A 27840-nucleotide genomic window follows, 5' to 3' on the forward strand; every position below is an offset into this window, starting at 1 on the left:
TAAAGTTACCTGCACTTATTTAAATCCATCTCTTGCCATATCTCATCAGGTAAACTGTTTAAATGTGGCTTATAGACCTACTGACAGACAACAGTGATGCTTACAGGATGACATGAAATAAATGGATGTTATTATACACACACACACGTTAATTTGTGCATCCGTTTCAAATGTATTACCGGTACTCTGCATGAAAGGCATGGTGAATAGTAAACAGCGCTGACTGATGTATGTTGATGTTAGACTTAATGACACGACTTCAAATGAAGGAGACGGAGAGCCACACACACCACCCCTTTTAGATTTGGACATATGTCTTGAGTTAATCATGACGTTTCCCATGGTGTTCCTTATACATTATCTTACTTCCTCACCGATACAAAAACAACCGCCAAGGTCTTGCAAGAGGAATATATATATGCAGCTCACACAAGTAGTCATATTTCTCTGCTGAAATACTCACTCATCAATATATCTTTTTGTGCATTTGAGACTTGCTGCAGAGGCAGTTTGCAAATTAGGAGAGACATTCAAGGACGTTTCTTGAATCTGGCAGCTTTCGCCATTCATTGGAACCTCACACAGACGGACTCGCTGGCGTTCCACACTACGGGCAAGGACAGTAGAGGAGCTTCGACACCCACAGAGTCTACACGTCTCCATACAACCCTGTAGTCATAAAGGTTTTTTCTTTTTCAAAAAGTCTTTTGCATCTCTGTCACATTGGAGTGGTTCCACCTGGAGGTCACCCCAAAAGACGTCTTTATGAAAACGCTGTTTAAGGAGAGGCTGGTCCCTGTTCCTAGGGTTGCGTCTATAGGAAGGCCTTGTCCCTGTTCTCAGGGTTGCGTCCATAGAAAGGCCTTGTCCCTGGTCTCAGGGTTGCGTCCATAGAAAGGCCTTGTCCCTGTTGTCAGGGTTGCGTCCATAGAAAGGCCTTGTCCCTGTTGTCAGGGTTGCGTCCATAGGAAGGCCTTGTCCTGCAGCATCTTGGCTAGTCTCTGGTTGAAGGGCTGGTAAAACTGCTGGAGGAGGTCCCTGGTTGCAGGCAGCATGGGGCCCAGGTGCAGGTCAGCTGGTCTCCTGGTGTTGGACGCTGGACTCCTAGTGATCTCAGCCTCCTTCTCCACTGACAGGGATCCTGAGTTACACAACCCCCACAAACACACAAACACACATATTTACACACATGTGCAGCCATACAAATACACAAACACACACATTTACACACATACAGACATATTTATACACATTTACACACAGTGCAGGCATACAAATACACAAACACACACATTTACACACATACAGACATATGTATACACATTTACACACATGTGCAGACACACAAATTGATAGGACAGCCAGAACAAAACTATTAACATCAGTAGGGCATTTCTGGTAAAGGTTATGTTGTATATCATACAAAAAAAAAGGAAAGGTTTGGTTCTTACCTAAACTGAGGAATCTGAAGACTTTGTGCATTGTTTTTTTGCAGTTGGCTGCATGATCTTCCAGGCGAAGAACTAGGATCTGCTCTTTGCTGTAAACGGACATCCAGTCCAGTAAGTACACTATGTACAGGCCAACCTGCAGTCTTACCTGGAGGAAGAGAGGGACAAACAAATGGATCAGGCTCTGGACATGCATTCTTGACTACCCTACATGTACACAACTCAAACAAATGTCTAAAACGTCTAAAAAGAATAGATGTTTTATAGACTGTGCAAATTCTAGGTAACTTAACCAACCATACATTTATTCCTGGTGATTTGTATTAGTAATAATAACACATAATGATCCAACATAATGATTCAGGAAAGACATTTTTTTTGGTTTTACGGCCACAAGAGATTCACTTGTCACCTGTCCTGTACTTCCACAGTCAACCAGCAGAGTGCGCCAAAGACTATACTTACAAGATTTTCACTCCTGTCATCCCTCTCTACATGCCCTGGGAGTTGTCAGTGAGCAGCTAGTTTCATTATCCGCGTTCATGATGAGCAAAGGCTGGTGTCATTATGTGGAACATGTTTCTCAACCACCTGAGCTCTCCTAGCCTCTGATGGTATGAATATATCCATCTGGCCGAGGCAACCAACAGCGCAGCTGTGTCCAGTGTAAAAAGGCTTTGGGAAAAATGAAGCCCGCCCAAGCCAACTACCCTACCGAGATCAAGACACATCTACACAACGGCCAGTCTGCAGCAGAGCATGTTGGGTTTGTCCTATGAGAAGGACACTAATGGACCGTCACTGAGCTCCACAGCGTCAGGCACATAGCAGAGAGCTGTGGGTCATTAGCCTAACTCATGTCACCTGAGCTCACAGCATTTAGCCCAATCAAGACGCCAGGAACCGAGCGAGGAGCCATTCGGCGCTGACACACTCAGGCCCATTAGGAAGAACGTGTCTGCTATCAGGACGGGGCTGCTGTTCCCAGCCTGTTCCTTTTCAATTAAATGGGGCATTACTTAGTCATGCTACGGCAGAGGTCTGATCGGTTGAGCCCCCGTCCATGTTCATCGCACGCTGCTCTGCTGTCTCCGCCGCGGCAGCACAAACCCTCTTAATGTGTGAGACTTACAGCAGTTAGTATCCATTCCACTGAAAGATTTCACACTGCGGCTCGAGCCAATTCTGGAGCTGTTTTTTTTTCTTCTTTTGTCTCAGTGAGACGCAGTCGCTTCTCAGTAAGCCGCTGACACAGGGAACATTACCCCCCAAAAGGTTATGACTGTGTAGCCAATGAACCAACAGCCATACCATTTGGCCTTAATTTGGCTGGATGCCGCGCGTACGTATTTAAAAAAGGAAAACACAAGCCTGGTTCATTAAGCAGGCCGACTCGTTAAAAAAAAAAAACACGTGATGCGACAGCCTTCTCATCCTGTCCCTATCAAAGAAACGAGCTGCGGGCTGACTCACGGGCATGGCGACGTTGAGGGAGGTGTTGTACACACAGGAACGCAGGGAGCTCTCAGACAGGCACGCCTCCAACAGCTGCAGTGACTCCGACACCCTCTCGTGGAAGTCCTCCACTGACTTGTTGGCCAGGCCGAAGTACAAGTAGTCAGAGTAGAGTCTGGGGGAGGAGGAGAAAACCACAGGGCAGACATGAGCACAGCGCCGGAGGAGAGACCCAGAGCAAACGCCCGAGAGACCCAGAGCAACGCCCGAGAGACAGCACAGGACACATTCACACGGACGCAGTAGGGTTCGCTGAACACAACCCAGGATCGATTTATTTGGGTTAGGGATAATGGACTAAGGCAATGATCGCCACCTTTTGACACCAATTTCTATTACAACTACGTGTGATATCATGAAGATGGGATTTAAGATACAAATAATATCATAATGGATATCACAGGTGATGAAATAAAGATTTTGGAACTATGACTTGATAATATCATGTATCAATGATAACATTGCATAGAAACCACGTGAAAAGGTCTCATCTTTGGAATTCATCTTTGCTTTCAAATTTTTTATGAAACATTAATAACCTCCTGACATTCATTCTTCAATGACATTCAGATACTGTGAATAACGTGTGCCTTTGTAGTCTTTGAAAATGCAAATCCATTGAAAGGAAAACAATAACACACTCTGGCTGATATTTTTTAATGAAGCAGTGGGTGCAGGGGACCGTATATAACTGGGGTTCAAACACAGAATCACTTAATAATTAAAAACCTAAAATATAGCAGTTGTAAAAAAAGCGGGAAATGTATTTATTACATGCGACAAGTAATTAAAATTCTGTAAAACACACAGGAAAGTCTGAGTCAGACATTCCTGGAGTGAGACTGCAGTCTTCGGCAGCGGCACCAAACCGAAGAGGAAGATGCTGACTCACGGTGTGCCTACCACACAAACAAACATGGCCTGTTTTAATCTCTTCCTCGCCTTAGCCATGTTTTCTTGGAGATCTTCATTACATGACTACATGGCATTTTGATGTATGTGTCTGTGACAGCCCTACCCCCCTCTAGACCACTGCACATCCCTCTCGTATTCAGAGTGTTTCTTTGCTTGCTACACCGTATGGCAACTGTGGTTATAGTTTAGCTGACTAAACTGGAGTTAAGTAGGGGTTTAAAGTTTAAAAAAAAAAATTGTTATGGTTTGTATGGAAAAGCAAATCTATGCACATTTGTGAAGATGGCCCTTTGTGTCATGGTGGGAAGGGGGATGGATTTCACCTTCGCACAACATTTAAATATTTCCCCATTGAGGTAATGAACAACCAAGATCAGCATAAATACCACAGTAGCGAATTAAACTATTTAGAGCTAAGCTATTTAGAGGGTATTTCTATTGAGAATAAACAGCCTGCATATTTGATATATAAAACTGTAAGAGTATAAGTCCGTACTGTACCTCTCTACTGGATCTCTGAGCATTTCTATTGAGAATAAACAGCCTGCATATTTGATGTATACAACTATAAGAGTATAAGTCTGTACTCTACCTCTCGACTGGATCTCTGAGCATCACAATGAATTTGGCATCAGGCTGGACGGCGTGGATGAAGTCCTGCACCAAGAATGGCGGCTCCTCCTCTGTCCCATTGTGGTAGAAATATACCCAAGCATTGTTGTCCCACATCGTTGAAGCACTGGCTTCACCTGCCAATCAAAAAGATGCTGTCACACGACCATTTCTTTACATCTCAACCCACTGGAAAAAAAAATAAAGTAAGCCTTTTTAAACTTTATTTCACCCAGGGTATAGTAGGATATTGGATATAGTCGATTCATAGATCATTACACCTGAGCATGTAGCATCTTCTGTTTGAAGGAAGCTACGGTACTGTCAGGTTGTGATGTGAGGGTAGTTTTCAAAGGCTTGTCTTGAAGGACCCGCTTTGATGTTCGTTAGCGTCGTCCAATTCAAGACGAATGAATTCCATCTGGGATGTGAGCTCTAGCAGCAACATGAGTCTGAATTTGGATGATGGCCTTCCGCCGACCGGCTCTAAAGATCTGACTCATTCTTCTGATCTGCACAGCAGGTACCCTGCATGATGTACCGTGCTGTTCCCATTCATCAGTAACACTGTGGTCAGGCTAATGATAATTCAACCCCCACATTCATAGTCAGGGCCAGTCCAGTGCCAGAGGAAGGGCAAATACAAGCACTGTTAGAGTCTAATATCTACCCTTTAATAGCAAATGAGCTCCTTCAAACAACCTGTCACCCTTACTTATTGTTGACAAGGTAGGCCTTTGTGCCTGTGAGCACTGCGTCCGATACAATTCAAGCGTGGTCAAGATTGGGTCAGGACTGGACAATCACCATTTAGAGTTAAACATAGGGTGAAAAGATATGTAATGACACATAATATGTAGGTGTCAGTCCCTGCATCTTATAATAACAAAAGAAAGCTACATGTTTGACTGAAGAAGAAGAGCAGGGTCTGTGTCCTTCACTGTACCCTTGGTCAGGAGGGTTGGTCAGATTATAACAGCGTCCTCCCACCCCCGTATCAGTGATGCTGTTTTATCACAAGATCACAAATCAGCCAGTGCCTCAGTCTCGGACACAGCAGCGGCCTCCAACCATCTCCGATTAGAGGATTAAGACACAGGATTCCACCTGCACAGCAAGTGTGAAAACAATCTTGTTTTTGCTGAGGGTCCACCTTGACTACAAAAAACGGGGCTCGGAAGTGATGCATGCTTTTTAGTCTTACGTAATGATGTCATAATGATGTCATTTACCTATAATGATGTCCCGCTTGGCACGACCTTTGGATCGGTTTCCCAGGAGATTGTCGTGAATCTGAAAGGCTGCCAGGTCAAGCAGATCCAGGTAGTCCTTCATGGGGTAGCGAGCATTGAAACCATCACTCAGCCTAATGATACCTGAGTCAGGGAGACAATCAGCATTCAGTCAGCTGTGCAGGGCCGTAGGAATCTGGGCCCCATTTCCCAACAACGATGAATCTTAGCGTTTACGACGAGTTCTCATAGAATTAATTTTGACACGCGTTTCCCAAACAAGCACATAACGCGAACACGCGTGCCCTGCTCTCACATATTACTTAACAGACGCTGTCCATGTAAACAGTGCTGAAAGATCATACCTGGTGATATCAGTTGACGTCATAGCTGCCTTTTGAACTTCACAGGACCTACATGCTAATGGCCTGCCATTTAGAAGTATACGGTAGTAGATATGGAACTCTATGGAAGGATATGTGACACATTCCACTTGTGTGTGTGTAAAGGGAGAAATGGAGTTTTTTTTTTTTTTTTTACCAAGCTTTTAAATTCCAAGGACAATGAGACTTAGTGAATAGTGGAGTGTAGTATAGAGCTATTATTCTTCTTTTTAAGTTGTATTATTATTATCATAATTATAGTGTATTACAGTGTAATATGGAGCTACAACTCAATGAACTACGACTAGCTAAGGGGGAATTGGATGAGCATGTTTAAATATTTCTAACTATCACACTAAGAGATTTGAGCATTGTGTTATAAGCAAACATCTTTAGTGTAACATGTTTGCTAGTGGTGTTATGGCGAATATATATTCACACCCCACGTATTCATAAACAACGAACAAACTTTCTGTGTGCAATATGTAGTTAGTTAGATAGCCAGTCATGAGTATTTTGTTTTGTTTGATGTGTGCTAGTGTGAACTCGTAGGCTATTTACAACATGTATTCTCATACAGTAGGGCCTATAAATGCGTTTGGATGGTTATGGAGTGTAACCGTGTCATTCCCTTATGAAAAAGCTTTGAGTTGTGTTAACAGCCCATCTCTGCATATGCATTGTTCAGTGAGAGGCTCATAGATGTCAGATGGCCATTTATTTGTTCATTGAGCTTTTACGAGACCTTAGAGAATCACCTCAAGTGATTGACTCTGCCAGGGTCCCATTTCATAACTTTGACAATTTTGTGTCCATAGTTTAATCATATTTTTATGAGCTTAAAATAACGTCATTCAAAAAAATATATAATATAATATATTTAGAAATATATATGAAAGAACGAGAGCGTACCGTTGCAATAACACTGATAAATGTATTGTGAGTTGTAATTTCCCTGTGTGTCCTGCTGGTGACCTCAGTGCGAAGCCTCTTAGCTGTCTAGGACTAATTCAGAGCATTTGTCCATTTACGGCCGGTTCCTAGAACTACTTGTCATGTTACGATGCCTCGTAAGATGATCCGTCAGAGGGATTCCACGAACTACTTAGGTTTACGACGCTCTTGGGAAACAGGGGCCTGATTCATCCGTTCATTCATCCGTTCATTCATTCATTCATTTATTCATTCACATCAGTTCTATTCAGATCTTTTCAGGTCAGTGCATAGTGCAGCTCAGATTATTTACATTCAGTCTGGCACACCTTGTGGTGTGGTCGTGTTAGCTCAATGTTAAGGCCTTATCAGAACATGGCATGCATATCAGTAATATTTCCCCAGAGCAGACCCACACGCACACACACACACATACACACACACACACACACACACACACACACACACACACACACACCCACGCAGCATACAAAAGACAAAGGCATTCACAAATGGAAAATGCCATGTGATCTTTGCAGCTTGAATGTGTTTCATTCTTTTTGGTCACAGTGCTGGTATGAAATGAGATTATCCCGCTACCGCTGGGCAGAAAATGGCAATTTCATAAATTGTTACATGGCTGATGAAGATGAAACAAGTGCAACAGCCCATGATGTTTTCCTCAGAGGTTTATGGTCCTTGACTACACCCAGCTGTTAGGCCAGAGGTGGCTTATAAAACCTGCGTTGTATTTCAGAAACAAAGTCATGGTTTCGCCACACTCTTCTCACTGTTGTGTCAGTAATGTCCCAAAGTTACTCCGAACTCTTTTAATCAAACAAATCTGTTGAAAGCATGGTTTGCATTTCACTTCATTAAGCATTACCTAACAGGCTGATCGTTTAGTTAATTTAGTATTTACTTGCTTTATTAAGCATTACCTAACAAGCTGATAGTTTAGTTCATTTAGTATTTACTTGCTTTATTAAGCATTACCTAACAGGCTGAGAGTTTAGTTCATTTAGTATTTGCTTGCCTGAGGATTGGCAAAACTTAAGCTTGTCAGAGAACACTGAGATTCTTTTGAAAGAGTCTAAAGACCCTCCTGTAAATCATCTAGATTCTAGAGGCTGCAGAATATAAATGAGTCACATGAGTTAGAGTGGCCTATAAATATTTAACACCTCCGTAGACACTATATCACAGAACAGCTTCACAAGCACTTTGGAAATGCTTGTGTCAATGACCATAAATAGCCATCCAGTGTGTTATTTCATCATTCACTAGTCGGCTGCGATATACAATGCACACACAGTGAGTCTAATTATGGGTACGTACAGACACTGGTGTGTTTGTGTGTCTCTGACTTTGATTACAATACCATGCGTGTCTGTGCGAGTGATAAATGGTTGCGAGGGGGAGCGTTGCATGAGATTTCTTCAAAATGGAAATCACACCCTATACTTGACACTATAGCCATAAGTCAAATCTCCTATCTCTGCCGTAGAAACTGATAAGAGCCTGGTCATGAGGGAAGATATGTTGGGTGTAATCCAGTTCCTCCGCCTGGGGAAACGACATCCCTCATTGTTAAGCCATAGAGAGACAATATATACTGAAAGGGAAGCCTGGCACCGCGTGTTACTACACTGCTGGTAGTGTTGTCGTATACAGTTTCGTTTCAGCATTTCGTTGCTGTGACTAAACGGAGAGGAAAACAAACTGCACCACTCTGCTACACCTGTGAAAAAGCTCCTTGATTTCAGACCCTTCACCGGGACAATCACATTTATTTTTCCTCCCACAGTTCAAAATGGCACAGTATTTCATGCTGATTTTTCCTCTCTCTCTCTCTCTCTCTCTCTCTCTCTCTCTCTCTCTCTCCCTCTCTCTTTATCTCTCTTTTTGTTTTGTCTCTTCCTGTGCGCTTGGCTTAGCTTCATTGGCCCTGCTGAGGGTGTTCACGCACCCATAAAAGCACGTATGAGGCACTTGTTTGTGAGAGATTAGGGCCGTGGTGCAGTACCACTGCAGCCTCCTCAGCTCTGGGTGCCGTTCCAGAATGACCCCCTGGATCAGCCCTCACGCAGTCATACCATAAACAGCACCTCAGGGAAATCATCGCCAGCATTACAGGCCTGCTGGGCTGTCATTCAGGGCACCTCCCTACACTACTTATCTAGTTGAGCGGTTCTCTGTTTCTGTCGACTGAACCTCTTAAACAACAGGATTTAGCCTACCGATTAGAAACAGGCTGGAGTTTATCAAGTAGTAACAGGATGTAGCCTACCAAGCAGTAACCGGATGTAGTCTACCAAGTAGTAACAGGCTGGAGCCTGCCAAGTAGTAACAGTATGTAGCCTACCAAGTATTAACAGGATGTAGCCTGCCAAGTAGTAACAGGATGTAGTCTATCAAGTAGTATCCCCCCCCCCCCTCATACACATTTGAGTGCTATCAAAACCCCATAACACTAAATTCTGAAGCTTTATCGGCATGAATGGTTCAAATGAACTTACACTGAACCTGAACGCCTTACCAATTCTCTTTCCTTACCAATTCTCTTTCCTTACCAAATCTCTTCAAATGAAGTTGCACTGAACCTGAACGCCTTAACAATTCTCTTTCCTTACCAATTCTCTTTCCTTACCAAATCTCTTCAAATGAAGTTGCACTGAACCTGAACGCCTTACCAATTCTCTTTCCTTACCAAATCTCTTTCTAGTCCACCAGTGAGGCTCCTTCATGGTAGTGAAGCGGACGTCGGGGTGCCGGCGTAGGCGGTCGTACAGGTCCGTGGTGCCACACTTAGGCTGACCCATGATGTAGAAGTAAGGGAGGCATCGCAGGCGGTACCGTTTCCCTCCCTGTTCGTACAGGTGTTCCCTTAAAGCGCTCCTCAGGTATTCGTAGATGGCCTGGAAGCGGCGTGAGTAGAGGGCGTACACGTTCTTCCCGTAAGGGTCAGCGGTGCCATTTCCAGTGTGCTCCTCGAACCAGCAGGGGTTTTTGATGCTGGTGAGGAACTTCCGAGGGATGACGGAAAATATCTGTGTGGTAAATGCAGAGACGGTGGCCTCGTTCGTTAAGCAACGTCAAGGCACTTTTATTTATACAGCAGCGCATTTTAAAACAACAGGAGTTTAACAAAAGTAACTTTCCAGTCAAGGTCAATTAATTGTCAATAAAAAATATACATGAATAAAGGAATAAGAGTTCAAAAGAATAAAAGTTAAAAAACGTTGAACTTACATGTGGTTCATTTTCCAGCAGCTGTTTAAGGTCAGGCACTCTTCGATGGCTGAACTCCACTTTGGCTACAATGCTCTTCACCACCTCTTTGACACTGGCATAGTCTCTGATGAAGGTCAGGTTATAAGGGTGATGTCCTGTATTACTCACGACCTGCACGTGGTATGGCGACGGGGTCAGCAGAAGACCCTTCTTGTCACCATTAAGGACGTAGGATGCCGTGATCAGGAAGGCCACTGTCAGTCCAAACAGGAAACTGTAAAGCTTGACCTTCTTGTGGCCCCAGGGCCACCATTGCCCCCTGTTCACCTCCACCAGAGCCAGCAGGCTCATCGACCTATCGCCCACGCTTTGCAGGACAGGCCCCCTTTTGAAGTCCTCAGCCTGGACAGGGAGGCTAAGACGGCCATATTTGTAGTCCATTTGGGAGATGCCTCAAGATCTTGTGGATTGCAGTAAATTAAATTGGACTCAGGAGCTGGAGGCTTCCAGATCGCCCGGAAAGCCGTGGGACACATCTGGGAGAGGATGATCATGCCTCTCCATCGCAGCCACGGCCAGATGCTGCCCTGCAGGCTGCACCAGCAATCACTCCAGATGTCGTTGCGGTCGTCGGCCCTGCAGACCAAGATCGGCTTCTACCTCAGTCTCCTTTCATCCTGTGGAGATAAAGAGGCAATATGAGCCCACTCCACAGTAAACAGAGCTATAAATACAGATGTTAAGCCTTTTAGGCCAACGCAATCAATCAGACTTAGCTGTTCTGGCCGGAGATATTTTACCTCAACTGTCACTGATAGTTCACTTTTGGTGCTCTTTCAGAAGCAAGCTGAGAGGACGCATTCCTCATGCCTGTTTGTTCTCAGCAACAAAGGCTTATAAATAAAAAGTTAATAAATTTACACCGCCCAATGCAAACGGCCCTGGGTCAATAAGAGCACCAGGCAGGGGCGAGAAATAAACAAGGCACCAGACACACACACACACACACACTCACACACACACACACACACACACACAAACATCGCACCAGACACCAAGTGGTGCGCTGCAGCTGCCAGGAGGAAGCGTGTTTTGTGTGTTTTGGGAGCAGATTTAAGTAGTAATCCATTTCTGGCCATCGGCCTCAGGCGAGAACTAATTAAGACCAGCCAGAGACCAGCTGCTAACCTTCTCACTCTACTCTCACGCTGCAAACACACACACACACCCTGCACACACACACACACACACGCTGCAAACACACACACACACACACACACACACCTACAAAAGCAAACACACACACACAAATACACACACACACAAGCTGCACACACCTACAAACGCAAACACATACCCACACACACGCACGCTGCACATGCACATACACACACACACGCTGCACACACACACACGCACACTGCACACACACACACACACACACGCTGCACACAGACACACACGCTGCAAACACACACACACGCACGCAAAGAGAAATATAGATGTATGCCTTTACACATAAACACTTCTGCACCTGCATGTTAACATACACACATACTGACATATGAATACACTCCCTTACGTATGCATGCATTCACAGACAGTTCCATGCCTTCTACAGTAGTGTTCCATACAAATCAAGCTTTAAAAAAGCTATGTGGCTATAGCTATTATGATATAAAGATACAAAAGACATTGGAGGCTGAGTGAACCGAATAAAGATATAGTTAATAAATAAATAATAAAGTTAAAGCATGACATTCATTCTAAGGCGTTCCCAATATAGGTTCTCTTCAATACAGGTTTGTTAGGGAAATCCTGGTAGTGACCGTTGTGCACTGAACGGAGTAATGCACATTTTGAAAGCGTTCCAGTGTAGTGCACAGGGTTTCTGGAGAACAAGGAGATATCTGACAAATGCCCTTCATCAACCGTGTAAGCTTGCTCCCCGGGCAACCGCTCGCACAGCCGATGACATTGATGAACATTCATCCGAAAAGACCCGCTTCAACACATTCAACTACAGTGAAACCTTCTTCTTTGCTTACATTCAGCACTTTCCACACAGTCACTCTTCAGTTTTTTCCCCACATATGTCTATAATAAATATGTGAGTTAAGTAGAATAAGTTAAGTAGATTTTTTCAAGGAGAAAAATCTGACGCTGATTTTCCTTAATGTTTAGCTTTGGTAGAAAGAGTGCATAACTCACGAAATGATGTTGTGTGGTCGGTCCACTTTTTAGGTGTGTCATGCAATGTGAATTTTTAAAGTGGAAAGAGTTATAGACCACTATTAAAGACTTTGCAGCTTATGCAGCTTCACTTCGGTGAATGTAAATATGAAGACTGGGTGAAACTGGCTTAATTTATAGTACTGCATAAACCAGTGGTATTATTACCTGCTGGGGCAATGTGGGTGGTTATACCCATCTTGTTGACTGACATGGTGTGTGTGTGTGTGTGTGTGTGTGTGTGTGTGTGTGTGTGTGTGTGTGTGTGTGTGTGTGTGTGTGTGTGTGTGTATGTGAGTGCTTCCAGGCTGACACCTGTATTAACATACATCTTTAAATGTGAGTCTGCAAAACACTAAACCTGTGTCAACATCAGCCAACAACAACAAAACGGCTTGCCTGAACATGAGACCAACCCCATCAACAGCCATCAGTATCCCCAGGCTATTCCGTCAAGTTGAGAAATCGGGTGTTTACACAGAACATTGAAGGGCGTGTGCCCGTGCCGAATGTCGACAAACAAATGTGTCTGGCTGTGCAGAAATCTCTGCTACTTTCAGTAGATGTGCATGTGTACTATGACTCTTGCTTAGACGATCCTGTGAACACGTACCGAGAGCGCGCTGAGATCAGTGTAAGCCAGCATAAAAAATCGGTGGGAGCTGAGCACACGAAGCCAAGCAGGGCCGGTCATCCGGGCCGGCACCGCGCCGCGCACCCCCAACAGCCTCACAGTGACCACAAAAACATTCCGGCCACGCCGAGGCTCGTAACAACATCTGCAGGCAGCTGGCTTCTCTCGGCATGACATCCCCATGCTGCAGCCCCCTCGGTCACTGACACAGATGGGCAAGGAAAACAAGTTCGCACTTTTAGCTAAAAGGCCAATTATGGTTCCTTGGCACTGTTTGGGAGTTGTGTTATTCCTGGAAGCGAACGAAGAAAAGTGACTGTGTGTGTGGATGTGTGTGTGTAGGGGGAAATCCCAACCGTGAGCACGACCCACACACACACTCTTATTGGACTCATAACTGTTTTAGTTTACTTTCCTCTCCAGCACCGTAGCAGATTAGACTGCCTCAGGAGAAGGTTATAAACCGCAGTCCAACTCTGACGACTCCACTCATGATGTGACTGTGAGTGTGAGTGTGAGTGTGTGTGTGTGTTTTGCTCCTTCTCTATGCTGTAAATGCCACGCCAGGGTCTCTTGAACAGACGGGTCGTGTACCAACAGGAGGGCTTGGCAAACACAGCAGAGGCGGCAGGTTTTCATATGCCACGCATGAGATTCACAACAGCCCCTTTGCAGCCGGGCCCTCTGCACTGCATGCTGTGTGTGTGTGTGTGTGTGTGTGTGTGAGAGAGAGAGAGAATTCATGCTCGTCCTCTGCTTTCTCTCTCTCTGATCCGGCAGCCGCTGTCTCGCTGCCTCCCCCACACCCTTCCTCCTCTTCCTCCCATCAGCAGTGATGAAGAGGCTCTCGCTGGAGACACTCAGAACCATTAGTGGTTATTGACCCACTGGATCCTCATTACTGTCTGAGCAGCCTTTCCAGAAATGTGGGAGGGGATGCTGCTGCTGCTGCTCCTGGTGGAGGTGGGGGGGTTGGAGACGTGAGGGTGAAGGGGTGGGGTGAGGGGGTTGGAGACGTGAGGGTGAAGGGGTTGGGTGGGGGGGTGGGGTAAGCTGCTGGATGTACGATGAGAGGAAGAGACGGTATTGGCTCCCACGGGGGGAGAGGAGGCTGTCACGATCGATCTGTTGGCGAGCGAGTCCACGGCAGCTAAGGTGGAGAGGAAGGGTAGTGCATTACCCTCGTAATAACCAGCCTTGTAGCAGACCGATTCGCAGGGCTACTTTCCTGATTTACCCCATCTGAGAAATGCACTTTATGGTATACAGAGAAAAGAAAAAAAGACTTAAAGGGGGTTTCAAAATGACTCTTCAATCTACTGTAGAACTTATCACTGCGGCAGATGAGGGAAAATGAGCCTCTCTCAATACACAACAGGACATGTTTTAGAGCACAGTTTAAAATGATAATGAAGCACTGCCAATGCGAGAGTTTATTTATGGTCGTGAGTGACAGCGGGAGAACATCTCAGATGATTTGGTGCTGATTTGGAACATTTCCCATGCTGAAACAGAGTGAGAGAGAGAGAGAGAGAGGGGGAGGAAGAGAGAGAGAGAGGGGGAGGAAGAGAAAGAGAGAGGGGGAGGAAGAGAGAGATAAAAAGTGAGGGGGAAAGGGGAACGAAAAGATTTCCATGGGGGAGATGGAGATCCATGTAAACCTTTGATAATTCATCAGAGAGCTCCTCCCTGCGCGTCTCCCACTGTCGCTCATCAGCGCGCAGAGGGGGAGGAGGCGAAGTGGAGCAGCAGAATGTTCTGGAATGCTACCAGCTCCACTGGATAAAGCCACATGAAGTCTGCCACAGTGTGACTGAAAAGAATGTGTCCAATGCTTTCCAGTTGTAGGGATTCAAATGAACAGTTTTTGTTGGGGTGTTACTGCCCCACACAAGCTCAGAGGGAACAGCCTTGTCCTTGCTCTATTACTGTGGCAGGCCCTGTGTGGCAGGCCCTGTGTTTTTGTCTATTTGACTTGACCCCTGTGGAGGGATTCACAGCAAGTTGATTATTTTGGTTCAAAGCTACTTTTTTTTTATTGAACTTTGTTGAAGCTTACCATCCCCCCCCCCCCCTCCCTCCCTCTCTCTCTACTTTTTTGACTTTTTAATGGAACATATGCCAATTTTTTTAATCAAAGTATTTACAAAATAACATCCATTTCTTTTTTTTGTTCATTTCATATCCTGTTTACAAAGCCTATGGGAACCCTTGGAGGCAACCACAGGAAACACTCTAAACCAGACCTTTTGATGGCAGGAAGATGCCATCTATTTTAAGTTCCTCTTGATGAGGTTGATAAGCCAGTGTAATGTTGTACATCAAAAAGCTACAAAAATGCAACTGAAGTGGGTGCCATGCACAAGGCTCAAGAATCACACACAGACACACACATGCACAAGGCTCAAGAATCACACACAGACACACACACACACACAGTCACAGACACACACACAGACACAGGCACACACACACACACACACACACACACACACACACACACACACACACACACACACACACACAGTCACAGACACACACACAGACACAGGCACACACACACACACACACACACACACACACACAAGGCTCAAGAATCTGGCCTCAAGTTGTTTTTCATCACAGTAATAGCCCTGGGAGAGCTGATATAAAAAGGATGTCAGTCAAACGAGGGGAGTCTTTTCCGCAGGCTCTGATTTTCAGTTGCTGCAGACAATCAACATTTAACTTGATAGCCAGCATGCCAGCATGATCTCCAGACTCTAGATGAGGGTTGAGTGGTAAAAGTTGGAATCCAGAGAAGATGGGGTTGCACACTGTAACTGTGGAATCAGCGTATATTGAGATCTGTTTTGTAAATGGATGAATTATTCACAGGTGATGTCTCTGCTAATGACTGTCATCAGGCTACCCAGCTGTATGGCTTAAGCGCCTAAAGCCAGTTTGATTTGTCCATTAGTGTTCCATCAGACGTGCTTGCGTGGGTCAGCGCCGCTCCGGTTCATGATTATGGTGTGACCCGAGAGCTCATTTCTACTGGAGCGAGAGAGAGAGAGAGACATTCCTGAATGGGAATCTAGAGGACGCATATGTTTGTGTTTGCAAGCAAGTGTCCATGCGTGTATGTGTGTGTGTGTGTGTACGAGAGAGAGAGAGAGAGAGCGCATGTGAATAGCTGTACAATCCACACAGAAATAAAAAGAAACCGTGTGTGTGTGTGTGTGTGTATGAGAGAGAGAGAGAGAGAGAGACATTCCTGACTCTAGAATGAGATTATAGAGTACGCATATGTTTGTGTTTGCAAGCAAGTGTCCATGCGTGTATGTTTGTGTGTGTGTGTGTACGAGAGAGAGAGAGAGAGAGCGCATGTGAATAGCTGTACAATCCACACAGAAATAAAAAGAAACTGTGTGTGTGTGTGTGTGTGTGTGTGTGTGTGTGTGTGTGTGTGTGTAGACAAACATCTAGGAGCGGAGGAAGAGGCCTACATGGAACTAACTCTGAAAGGAACGAAAGAGCAACCCTAAAACTATTTAGGCTTAGGTTTTTTGGGGGGGAGGGGGGGGGGGGCTGTGCGACAACCTCCAGCCTATTCCCCTCACTGTAAACGTCCCTCCTTGTGTGCAGAGACAGCAGACAGCTCCAGCCCTGGGCCAGACCTGGGCCAGACCTGGGCCAGACCAGAGAGGCACTCCCCTCTGCGAGAGAGGAGCCGCAGATGAGGCTGGAGGAGGGGCGTGGGCATTACAGCTCGGGGGCGGCGGGGAGGGAGCGGGGAGTTGGCACCGTCCCCATCCAGTGCTAGACTGTGCCTGTCCGAGCATACAATGTGGCTCTGTTAGCGGCAGGCGGTGCCATGATGAATGGATCAGCAGGCAGCGGAGTGGGGAACCGTGGACTGGAATGCCAACAATCTGGGTACGAGGTCAGGCCCGTCACGGCTGCCCACACTCTGGAGCGCCACCGCGGAAGGGAACGCGATCCTGCAGCGCACTGTGCTGGACCACGGGGGAGAGAGAGAAACCACAGAAACACGCTTGGAAAAACTTAAAAATAGATCTGAGGAGGGCTGTATGTATGTGTGTGTGTGTGTGGGTGGGGGGGGGGGGTGTGTGTGAGAGAGAGTGTGTGTTTGTTTATGTACTTGAGTGTCTGTTAGGGTTAATGTGAATGGCTACATTGGAGTGTGTGTGCGTAGCTGTGTGAGTTGAAGTGTGTGCGTCTCACAACAAAACAAGCTTGCACAGGTGGGTCACAATGTACAAACAGATAGACTATCCATGGCGACGCAAGGCCTTATCACAGTCCTGTCTGAGGCCCAGCTCTTGATTCGTATCATTACTGAACGCCATCCAAAATGTGTCTTACATAACTCATCATACTGTTTCACCCAAATAGGCCCAGACAAAGACAAATCAAAATCAAAACAAAACACACTGAAATTAAACTCATAACGAAGCCTGTGCACAAGGCCATCTCAATATTCAGTCAGCCACACTGTTCCCTTTAAAAATGGACAGGTAAAAAGGAAGACTTTGACTCTCTGGCCTGTTCCAAAGATGCTCTCGTCCTCCAGACTCTTGAGAACTCCGTCTTCTTCCTACAGTCTTGAGCGCCAGCGCCTCTGCCAAGTCTGTTGGCTTCTTTTCTGCCATACCCGTTAGTGCCACGTCCTTTGTGAGGCGACGTCAGGCGAGCAGGAGTGCCAGCCTCTTGCCGCGGGGCAAGAACGGAACAAAGACCCCGGCAGCCATTAAATGTTCATCACAATTCATTTAAGATGGAGGGTGAGGGGGGGGGGTGTTCAAAGTAACAAGAATTAAGGTCCTGGTGAATAATGCATGTCGAGGCCGTGCCAGGGGTGTTCAAAAGGCTGCAGGTCATACAGTCATGTCGGTAACACACACAGATATCAGCTCACACAGACACACTTACTCACTCACAGGCTGATTCAAGGGTAGACATCTGATGGTTAGGAACACACACACACACACACACACAGAAACACAAAAGAGCTGATAGAGAAAGGGTCTCTCCCAGAGGAACAGATGTACTTTTTCAAAGGCTGAATATACTATATACTCTCACAGGAGCACATTCACTTTTGGGCACACACACACACACACACACACACACACACACAAACACACACACTTTGATCTGTCTCTCTGCTCAAAAAGAAAGTTAAAGTATTTTTTGGTAAAAATAGAGTATACTGTAGGCAGAATCCTCAAATGATTCTCTATAAGAGAAATCACAAAGTCATTAATGAGAACCAATTCTTCAAGCCACACTCACTGTCTCACACCGACATCTCTCACTGTCTCACACCGACATCTCTCACTTGTCTCACACTGATATCTCTCTCCAAATTCTCAAAAACAAAATAGATCTCTATTATCCTCATTTACAGCCCTTATGAATCTTTTATGAGAGCTTTGGCAGATGGCATTCACTTGCATGTACAACGCTGCAAAATCATGTCGATGGTGTAATCAATGGACACCTAAACCTTCATTTCTCAAGGCGGTCCTCTCTTTCAGAAAAACACCGAAATGATTCCGCTCTGTGCAAGAACAAAGGAATTCTTTCCAAGAACACTTAAGATCTCTGAAGGCCTGGCTAATATATAGTATCTCTCCTGGCTATTACCGTTCATTTCTTTCGGACCCATTTAATCTACGTGGAAGAGGCAGATAAAAAGAGTACATTCATTGTGACACTGACTGTGAATTTCACACCCTGGCGTTGTTGTCAAAACATGCCATGAATGATTGTCTCGGTTCCACTCGTCCCAGCGCCACCATCCGCAGCTGTGTGAAATAAGATCAGAAAAGGAGTGTGTATGTGTGTGCGTGTGTGTCTTTATGTGTGTGTGTGTGTGTGTGTGTGGGAAGCTGCCTCCTCAAACTTCCAAGGGAGAAGTCCTGGAAGGCATGTGAGAATATGACTATTACAGCGCATCATTACCGCCTCGGTTATATCACACGCTGGTCTTTCAATTAGGGACTTAATGCTGAACGTTTACAAAGCGCATGCCTCCGAGATGTACTGCCATTCAGGTGCGTGATGTGGTGTCATTTCTCGCGGTCCCTCATGCGTAAAATGAACCCATCACGGAGAGTTTGGTGTGTCTACTACATCAAATGCATGAGAAGTTCTTCGTAAACTAAAATGTGTGGTTTATTCGGGGGGTCTTCAGGCCATAACTGACCAAACCTGTGTGTGTGTGTGTGTGTGTGTGTGTGTGTGTGTGTGTGTGTGTAGTAGACAAGACTTTAATATTGGACAGTTTCCATGATTCCCACGGGCTCTCATCATGAGTTGAGTGCCTTTGAAGAGCAACCTCCCACCCAGATCAAAGGCACCGACACCTTCTGCTCATCATGTCCCCACCACTGTCTTGATTGCTTTTTGGCACTGCTCTCTGATTCGCCAATGTGGACCAATCACATTACCAGTCAATGATACAGCTCCCTCCAAGTCTGTTCTTGACACGAGAGTACATCGAGTTTTGTTTATCTAACTATAAGATGCTTGAAATTAATCCAGTAACTCGAAACAGCCAGTAAATAATTGGAATGCATTACAGAGTATTTAATGAGCCAGCGATTTTTGGCCCATCAATCATTTTAGCATCGTCTACATCTTCATATGTGACAACTACATCAGCTCCATATGTTGTTGTTGTGATGCTTTGTTTACACAGCACCTAAGAGTCGCAAAGCCCGGTTCTGATTAATGATAGTGGTGCTGAAGCTCTTGTGTCTTCATTAGCCTGGAACTTTTTTTAGTTTGGGCCAATCAGTGATATGTGGGGAGTGGTTTAGGTAATGGCCAAAAAGAAGTGTGTTTTTTGAAAAGCCAGCTACAAATGGTTAGCACCTATGCAGCCACTAGATCTGTTGGCATCACGTGAAATGGGAAGAAATCTGTTGAAACCTGAGCTGAAGCTGAAGCCCTTCCCCTGGGGAAAAGGTGTCTTAAGGGATGAGTTTGATTTACCAGCCGGCTCCTCTGCCAGTCCAGTTGATTGGATCGCTGAAAGGCTGGTCCAGTTGATTGGATGTCTGAAAAGCTGGTCCAGTTGATTGGATGTCTGAAAAGCTGGTCCAGTTGATTGGATGTCTGAAAAGCTGGTCCAGTTGATTGGATGTCTGAAAGGCTGGTCCAGTTGATTGGATGTCTGAAAGGCTGGTCCAGTTGATTGGATCGGTGAAAGGCTGGTCCAGTTGATTGGATGTCTGAAAGGCTGGTCCAGTTGATTGGATCGGTGAAAAGCTGGTCCAGTTGATTGGATGTCTGAAAGGCTGGTCCAGTTGATTGGATCGGTGAAAGGCTGGTCCAGTTGATTGGATCGGTGAAAAGCTGGTCCAGTTGATTGGATGTCTGAAAGGCTGGTCCAGTTGATTGGATCGGTGAAAGGCTGGTCCAGTTGCATTCAGCGTAATTCTGGTCTCTATGCACACCATGATTGCAGTGACAATTGTGGGGATGGAAACACCCGGCCGATGTGGACCTGTTCTCTTAAAATGAAACCGCTCTGACACAGGAGATGTGGACCTGTTCTCTTAAAATGAAACCGCTCTGACACAGGAGATGTGGACCTGTTCTCTTAAAATGAAACCGCTCTGACACAGGAGATGTGGACCTGTTCTCTTAAAATGAAACCGCTCTGACACAGGAGATGTGGACCTGTTCTCTTAAAATGAAACCGCTCTGACACAGGAGATGTGGACCTGTTCTCTTAAAATGAAACCGCTCTGACACAGGAGATGTGGACCTGTTCTCTTAAAATGAAACCGCTCTGACACAGGAGATGTGGACCTGTTCTCTTAAAATGAAACCACTCTGACACAGGAGATGTGGACCTGTTCTCTTAAAATGAAACCGCTCTGACACAGGAGATGTGGACCTGTTCTCTTAAAATGAAACCGCTCTGACACAGGAGATGTGGACCTGTTCTCTTAAAATGAAACGGCTCTGACACAGGAGATGTGGACCTGTTCTCTTAAAATGAAACCGCTCTGACACAGGAGATGTGGACCTGTTCTCTTAAAATGAAACCGCTCTGACACAGGAGGGCCAATCCAAGGTAGATTTAATTGCGCTGAGACAAGAGAATACGGGTGTAAATCAGGAGGTTGACAGGCTGGTGGGCCAAACTGGACTGGGGGGAGAAGGAGGAGGAGGAGGAGGAGGACAGCCATGTGACATATTTATTAAAAGACATCAAACGCGGTGATGTTCCATTCTGACTCTTTGGCACATCATCTAATGTGACACATCCTGATGTACGAGATGATTGCTTGGGAAAACAGTAAATAAAATGCATGGGTCACTTTGTTTTTTTTTCCCATTCTGATCCAATTTAGTGCAAAGCCGGAGAAACAGATCCATTTTTCAATCTGTCATCTGACTGAATAGCCAAGCTATGGCCACAGGGAGATGCCAGATTTAGGCTCACACCGAATTTGTTTTTGATTTATTAATCATTTAGGTTATTATCTGAAAGTCTGCAATCTGCAGAATCTCCACAGAGCCAGAAAATTTGCATTCAATTGCGCATCACGTAAAACAGCAAATACCAGCATCCCTGCCATCTCTCTCTCTCTCTCTCTTTTTTCTCTCTCTCTCTCAGCAAATTTTACAACAAAGCTACCGTAAATTGGCCCTCCAAGGTCTTGCCCCTGTGACCACAACCCTGATGAAAAGGACAGATCCTTGTCAGCGGAACATTCCATAAATATCCCTCACCCCCATCCGTCTCTGCGAGAGCAAACACACACATGGTGATGGGGGCTGTGAAAGGCGTATTGGCGCCTACGCACACAGCTACGCACAACCGTGCATCTGTTGCGCTGGCGAACAATAGGCCATTAACCAAATGCATCTCGTGAGCACTTATTATATTTAGGCAATGTGGCATTTGTCACTGGAAAAAAAACTCACAAACTCACAAAACAAAAGAAATGATGCTGCCATTGGAAATGACATTGAGGAAATGAGTTGCTGACAGATTAACAGAACACCAAGACCCCATGAGGTCAGTCCGACCAACATCTGCCGAGCAGATGTGGGCTGCGAGCGACATTTGTCAGCCGTCCGCCAACGTGAGATTTTTTTTTGTTTCATTTCCAGCAGGCTTCTGTGCCGCCCTGACATAATAACAAACAGATCGACACGCTGAGGCGTCCTCCTACTGTTTCACAGGTGTCTTCCCACGGACGTGACCAGGGACTTCCTTCTGTCCTCCTTTTGTTTAATGCCTCGTGACGCTTCCCTTTCCTCTCGGCTCCCGGGCGAAGACTCAGCCTAATGTTCCATTTCTCCTCACAAAAGAAACTTCTGAGGAATAATCCGCCTCACACTGAGCATTCAAAGAGACGAGGTAGAAGTGGAATTAAAGGTGAACCATGGAGAAGAGAGAGCAGCTTGTCTGCCGGAGGCTCCCCCACTGTTTACCTCAGCTAGCTAACACACACATACACACAAACACACACACACACACACACACACACACACGCACGTGCGCACACACACACACGCACGCATGCACACACACACACACACATGCACACACAAACAAGCACGCATGCACACTAGGTAATAACTCACCTATTCATATGCTGAAAAATGTCATATGAGCTTGTGCTGTAGTGCCGCAGTCCATTGCCAGACCTTTTCCCTTACACATAAGAACAGCTATGGTGAAGCAGTGCTGGGTGATAGGGCTTTTCCCTTCCACATAAGAAGAGCTATGGTGAAGCAGTGCTGGGTGATAGGGCTTTTCCCTTCCACATAAGAACAGCTATGGGGAAGCAGTGCTGGGTGATAGGGCTTTTCCCTTCCACATAAGAAGAGCTATGGTGAAGCAGTGCTGGGTGATAGGGCTTTTCCCTTCCACATAAGAAGAGCTATGGTGAAGCAGTGCTGGGTGATAGGGCTTTTCCCTTCCACATAAGAAGAGCTATGGGGAAGCAGTGCTGGGTGATAGGGCTTTTCCCTTCCACATAAGAAGAGCTATGGTGAAGCAGTGCTGGGTGATAGGGCTTTTCCCTTCCACATAAGAAGAGCTATGGGGAAGCAGTGCTGGGTGATAGGCCGCACTTGTGTTCTGAAGTGGCAATAAGAAGGCTCTTGAAGTGGCCTGGCCCATAAAATGTGTAAAGCCTGACCCAGGCTAATTACACGTCCTGGAGAGGGGCAGTAAATCTCAGTGGCTCAATACACAGTACCTGCAAAGGAGCCTGTGAAATACCGCAGTTGCCATCAACACCGGAGAAAACAGTAGTCATTTCTCACCCTTTCATTCCTTCATTTATTCCCTCGTTCATTTAGTCTCTTACTTTAGTCACTTTTCTCTTCATTCATTCACCAGTTCATTTCTACCCACGCGAGCGTGTGCCTTCAGCCTAATATTTGCATGTCTTTTGTGGGAATCAAAAGCCTGTTATCATGGTTACCCCCACAGTTTGAACACATGAAAAGCAGCCGCGCATTCAGCACGCTTCCCCCTCTTTTCTCCCACTCCACTACGGGCGGTGAGGAGGAAGGCCGTCCAGATGATTCTTTATGCGCCATTAAAAGAGACAGCCAACAGCCTCAACCATTTGGCAGAGTACAGTCCAACAGGGACCAGTCAAAGCCACCCGAGCGCTCCGCACTCCACCGTCCATCTGTCCGTGGCTCACCTCTGTTTGTGTTTCTATTTCAAATGAAGATGAAAAGCGCCTGCCTGGTGTGAAGGTTACAGGGCGGGGGAGGCTGAGGGTACAGGGGGGGGCAGGGGCGCAACATGGCTGGGTGGTCCAGGGGATAGAGAGCGCCAGGGGGTAGAGGAGGCCTGGCTCGATCCCCAAGCCATCGGAGAAGAGCCAGGCTCTCTCAAGCCTTATCTAGCCCAAGCAGAGTAGCAGGAGAGCTTTCCAGTGCCTTGAGGGGAGTGTGTAACATACACGCGCACACACAAACACACTCACAAACACACAAGCGCACATTTATCAGCCCATACATATGCATGTGTCACGCACTCACCAACCCACGACAAGCTTAACATGATGGCATGTTATGCAAACAAATACAAACATGCTCCAGGCCTATATGAGAGTGCACTTCCACTGTGGTTCACATGGGCTTCAAGGGGCCTACAGAGACTCAATATTTTCTCTAGAGACGGGGGTCAGTGTCCTGTTGTCTCTCTTGCATGAGACATGAAATAAACCCCCCAGGTTCTGATACATTTCTACCCTGCCGTTATTTAGCCTAGGCTGCAGGGCTCCGTGACTGTAACACCCTACTGACTAACTCCTCATCAGCAGCCCCAGTGGTTCCAGTGGATTTGAAAGATTGCCTGGCCCGCCGAGAGGCAGAAACACTGGACGCGAGCGGACATGAATCACCAGCCATGGAGAGGCACAAATCACATTAGAATCAAATTACTTTCTCCATCAGGTTAGCCATCCTATCACTCTCCTTCTCTCGCTCTCTCTCTCTCTCTCTCTCCCTCTCTGTCTTTCTTTCCTCTGCCTAGACCTCCCTCCGTTTTTTGCCCTCATGATCACTCACCCGCTCTTCCAATCAATCATTATCTATTTATCTGTCTCTTTGCTTCTCTTTACCTCTATATATCTTGATTTGGCTTGGATTCTCGCGATTGCCAGAGCCTTCAAGAGACAGGTCCAGTCAAAGTGTAAAGGACAGTTGGTTCTTATTGTACCGAGATCTGTTTTTTTTTTTTTTTTTACAAAAACAGGTAGAGCTTTAGTTTAGTAGTTTAGTAAACATCCACCTTCGGGCCGAAATGTCACACACCGTGAGTTTTATCCAGAATGAATTTTATGTGGCACAAACTGCAGGGCTGCCTTTTCCAGGTGATAACGTGCTGATACCACCCAAGCATTTGGGAATGACCCCCAAGCTAAAGTAAAGCGAACTAGCTTGTTCCGTGCTTTAAATTTTACCATATGCATGTTATCAAGACCGTAAAAGTACGATGTCCACTGTCATATCAAAGCGTTCCTCTCCTGAAATACACAAAGGAGTGCGAAAGAGACCCAAAACACATTTGCCATACCTGAGTTTAGGCAGGTAGAAATGAGATTGTCTGGTTAATTACTGGAAAACTTTAGTCTCTTGGCAATGACCTCATCCCCACCCAATGCTACATGCTGTTAAGTTTGAGATGTTTGCATGAGTTGCATGATGGTTGAGTAGGACTTAAAAGGTCATCTGTCAGCCCAGCCCCACGCTTCCTTTCATTGGCTGCCAAGACAGGAAGTAAGCTAAATGTCAGGGGGAAACGGCACCGGCTCATTTGACGTCTGACAAATCCAGGTTTTCCTGTGTGTTGTGCCACATTCCCAGGAGTCACTGCAGCAATAACACACACCTCAGACACATCTGAGCAAAACTAACAATCATATTTGAGAAAATGTGAAATGAAGAAATAGCATAGTACTAGAAAACTCCGTTTTTGAAACACAGATTAATCCATCATTTAAAAACACAAATGTGGACTGTGTTATAATGTGTCATGTGAAATCCAAAGCCCAACGCACTAATGGGGACAACTGTGTTGTGATTTGGTGCGGCTGCCATTCTGACAGCTGTTGTGCAGCAGCTGAGAGGGAAAAAAACAGAGAAACGACGCCTAATGAGTGTTAGCTGTTTTCCTTTCAAAGCATTTGGCAGCTTCATCCCAGGTAGCCAATCAGATGAGGCTGTGGCGGGCAGAACCTTTGGTGACCTTTGAGGTGGTCCTCAGCTGAGGTTCTGACGTTATTCCATCTGTCTCATGCAAAATGACTGCAAGTTTGGAATAAGTGGGTGTGGGACTGTAGCGAATAATTTCCATCGGACAGAACCTTTCCATCAACTATTTGGACAAGAGCTGTTTTTCCTCTCACCGTGCTTTAAGCGGGCAAGGTCCCTCGTCCTCCACACAGGCCCTTATACTGGGACTAAAAACAAAGCAAAACTGAACTGAAAATGTAATTGCAAATAAAAGTAATCTACATCACTGTGCAGACCTGCTAGATTTACGCCCCAACTGAGCCGACTGAAATAGCAATGTCAGAACCAAAGTCAATGTCTTGAGTAATAAGTGTGTGTGTGCATGCATACGTGTGTGTGTGTGTGTCCTCCCAGTGTTTTTTCACCTGTGTTTGCCTGTGATGGTATCTGTATAGTTGGCTGTGTTGGCTCAGGCGTGAGGTATGGGTAAGCTCCCTTGCTGTTTTTCACACAGTGAAACATTAAAAAGCTTCACTCCGACAGATAAGGTTCTGCCAACCCTGACATTCTCTGATGGTTCACGGGCACCCATCACCTCCCAAGACATTGAGCAACACAATCTATGGGCACTTATCTCAAACATAGTGTCCACCTGTCCTTACCTGAAAATTGCATGAGTCTGAGGTCATTTTTTCTCTTTTCCTCCAGTTCTATGAAGGTGACTCCATCAGGTCAATATATTCTTATGATTTAGGGAAGGAAAATCATGTGTAATCATTACGTATGCAATGTGTGAAGAATGATACTGGTTTATGTCCAAATGTTGGGATTCTTTGAACTGATCTGTGATTAAATCGTATTATGCCATTCAACTTACACCGTCATAACAATTACTGCAAATCACTATGCAATACCAAGCGCGCGCTGACACACGGAGTCCGGACCGCACAGTCTTGAATGTTTCTAAAACTACATCGCTTCGGAACCTTATTTTCAAAGGACATACACCAATACTCGCCAAACCTTTCCAATTCCAAGCATGCCTACGATCAGCGGACCATCTAACTGTACCTTTACCGTCATCTTTCCCGATGAACCGTGGCAGACGGAATCGAATTCGTTCCAGTGTCGAGCAGGCAAACTAATGACCGTTTCTTATTGAAATTGAAATTTGAAAGTTCGACTTGCCGGTTTCATATGGAAATACCAGCACAAGTAAAGCACACTGGGAGGATTATGTTAAGACCGCGTTTTGCTGGCGAGATTCAAGTCATTTAGTTGCCGAAACGCATATGAAAAACAGATAATTGGCGTGCTTATAAGATGTACAAGTGGTCTCTACATTAGCACTGAGCTACAGTGTATAGCATTCTTAGTTGCCCAACTTGAGAAACGTGAACGTACCATGCCTTTCCATATAAGTTCCTTTGGTTTATTCCAGGGACGTCCTTCATTCGCCGTCTTGGTAAATGTTAAATATCCGAACCAAGGATGATGGATTTTGAATTTGAATTTTCTCAAACCGTATGGCATTAAGATGTCCTCACAAGTTTGTCTGCCTTATTCATCTGCTCATTTTCGACTTGCTGCTGAAACCCCTTTCTCTCTCTCGACACACACACACGCCCGGTCGGTCATGCTCAGGTTTTCTGAGCTGTCAGTGTGTCGACAGGGGGTAGTGAAACGCCGGAGAACAGAAACAGGAAAACGCGCATCACTCACTTACTTCTACCATCAGCTGACTGTCACGGTACGGTAGGACGGATAGTAGGTGTTCTCATCTCAAGCAGACTAGCAGTCTCATCTCAACTCTTTTGGAAAATGACGTTTCATAGTTTACACTGAGAGAATAGTCACGAAACCAAAATTAGATTCGGAATCAATTCAGAGGAATACTTGTCCAAGTCTTTTAACACACGCAAGAAAATTGGTTCCGGCCGTTAGTGTATCTCAAGACAATGGAC

At 45.6% G+C, this 27840-nt stretch overlaps 1 protein-coding gene across 2 annotated transcripts; it reads right to left on the reverse strand.

Annotated features, from left to right (window-relative positions):
• Nucleotides 1-141: 141 nt before the first annotated feature.
• Nucleotides 142-27744, reverse strand: chst15 (carbohydrate (N-acetylgalactosamine 4-sulfate 6-O) sulfotransferase 15). 2 transcript variants are annotated; one of them, XM_031578801.2, is made up of 9 exons: nucleotides 27281-27744; nucleotides 10294-10952; nucleotides 9752-10091; nucleotides 5726-5869; nucleotides 4474-4630; nucleotides 2925-3081; nucleotides 1452-1599; nucleotides 975-1141; nucleotides 142-900 (listed from the first exon to the last, which is right to left on the reverse strand). In XM_031578801.2, the coding sequence occupies exons 2-9, from the start codon at nucleotides 10714-10716 to the stop codon at nucleotides 877-879; spliced, it is 1560 nt and encodes a 519-aa protein (XP_031434661.1). In that variant the 5' UTR covers nucleotides 10717-10952; nucleotides 27281-27744; the 3' UTR covers nucleotides 142-876. The 2 variants fall into 2 exon arrangements, with proteins under 2 accessions (XP_031434661.1, XP_031434660.1); XM_031578800.2 differs by having other exon boundaries at nucleotides 142-1141; nucleotides 27281-27743.
• Between the last annotated feature and the right edge of the window lie 96 nt (nucleotides 27745-27840).

The sequence above is a fragment of the Clupea harengus genome, chromosome 13 (genome assembly GCF_900700415.2).
Source record: "Clupea harengus chromosome 13, Ch_v2.0.2, whole genome shotgun sequence".
NCBI lineage: Eukaryota > Metazoa > Chordata > Actinopteri > Clupeiformes > Clupeidae > Clupea > Clupea harengus.

Coding starts and splice junctions, on each gene's coding strand:
- chst15 (XM_031578801.2), bottom strand. CDS start 10,716: ATGGACTACAAATATGGCCGTCTTAGCCTCCCTGTCCAGGCTGAGGAC. Junction 5,870..9,751: donor GTGGACTAGAAAGAGATTTG/GTAAGGAAAGAG, acceptor TCCCTGACTCAG/GTATCATTAGGCTGAGTGAT. Junction 901..974: donor CCAAGATGCTGCAGGACAAG/GCCTTCCTATGG, acceptor AACAGGGACAAG/GCCTTTCTATGGACGCAACC.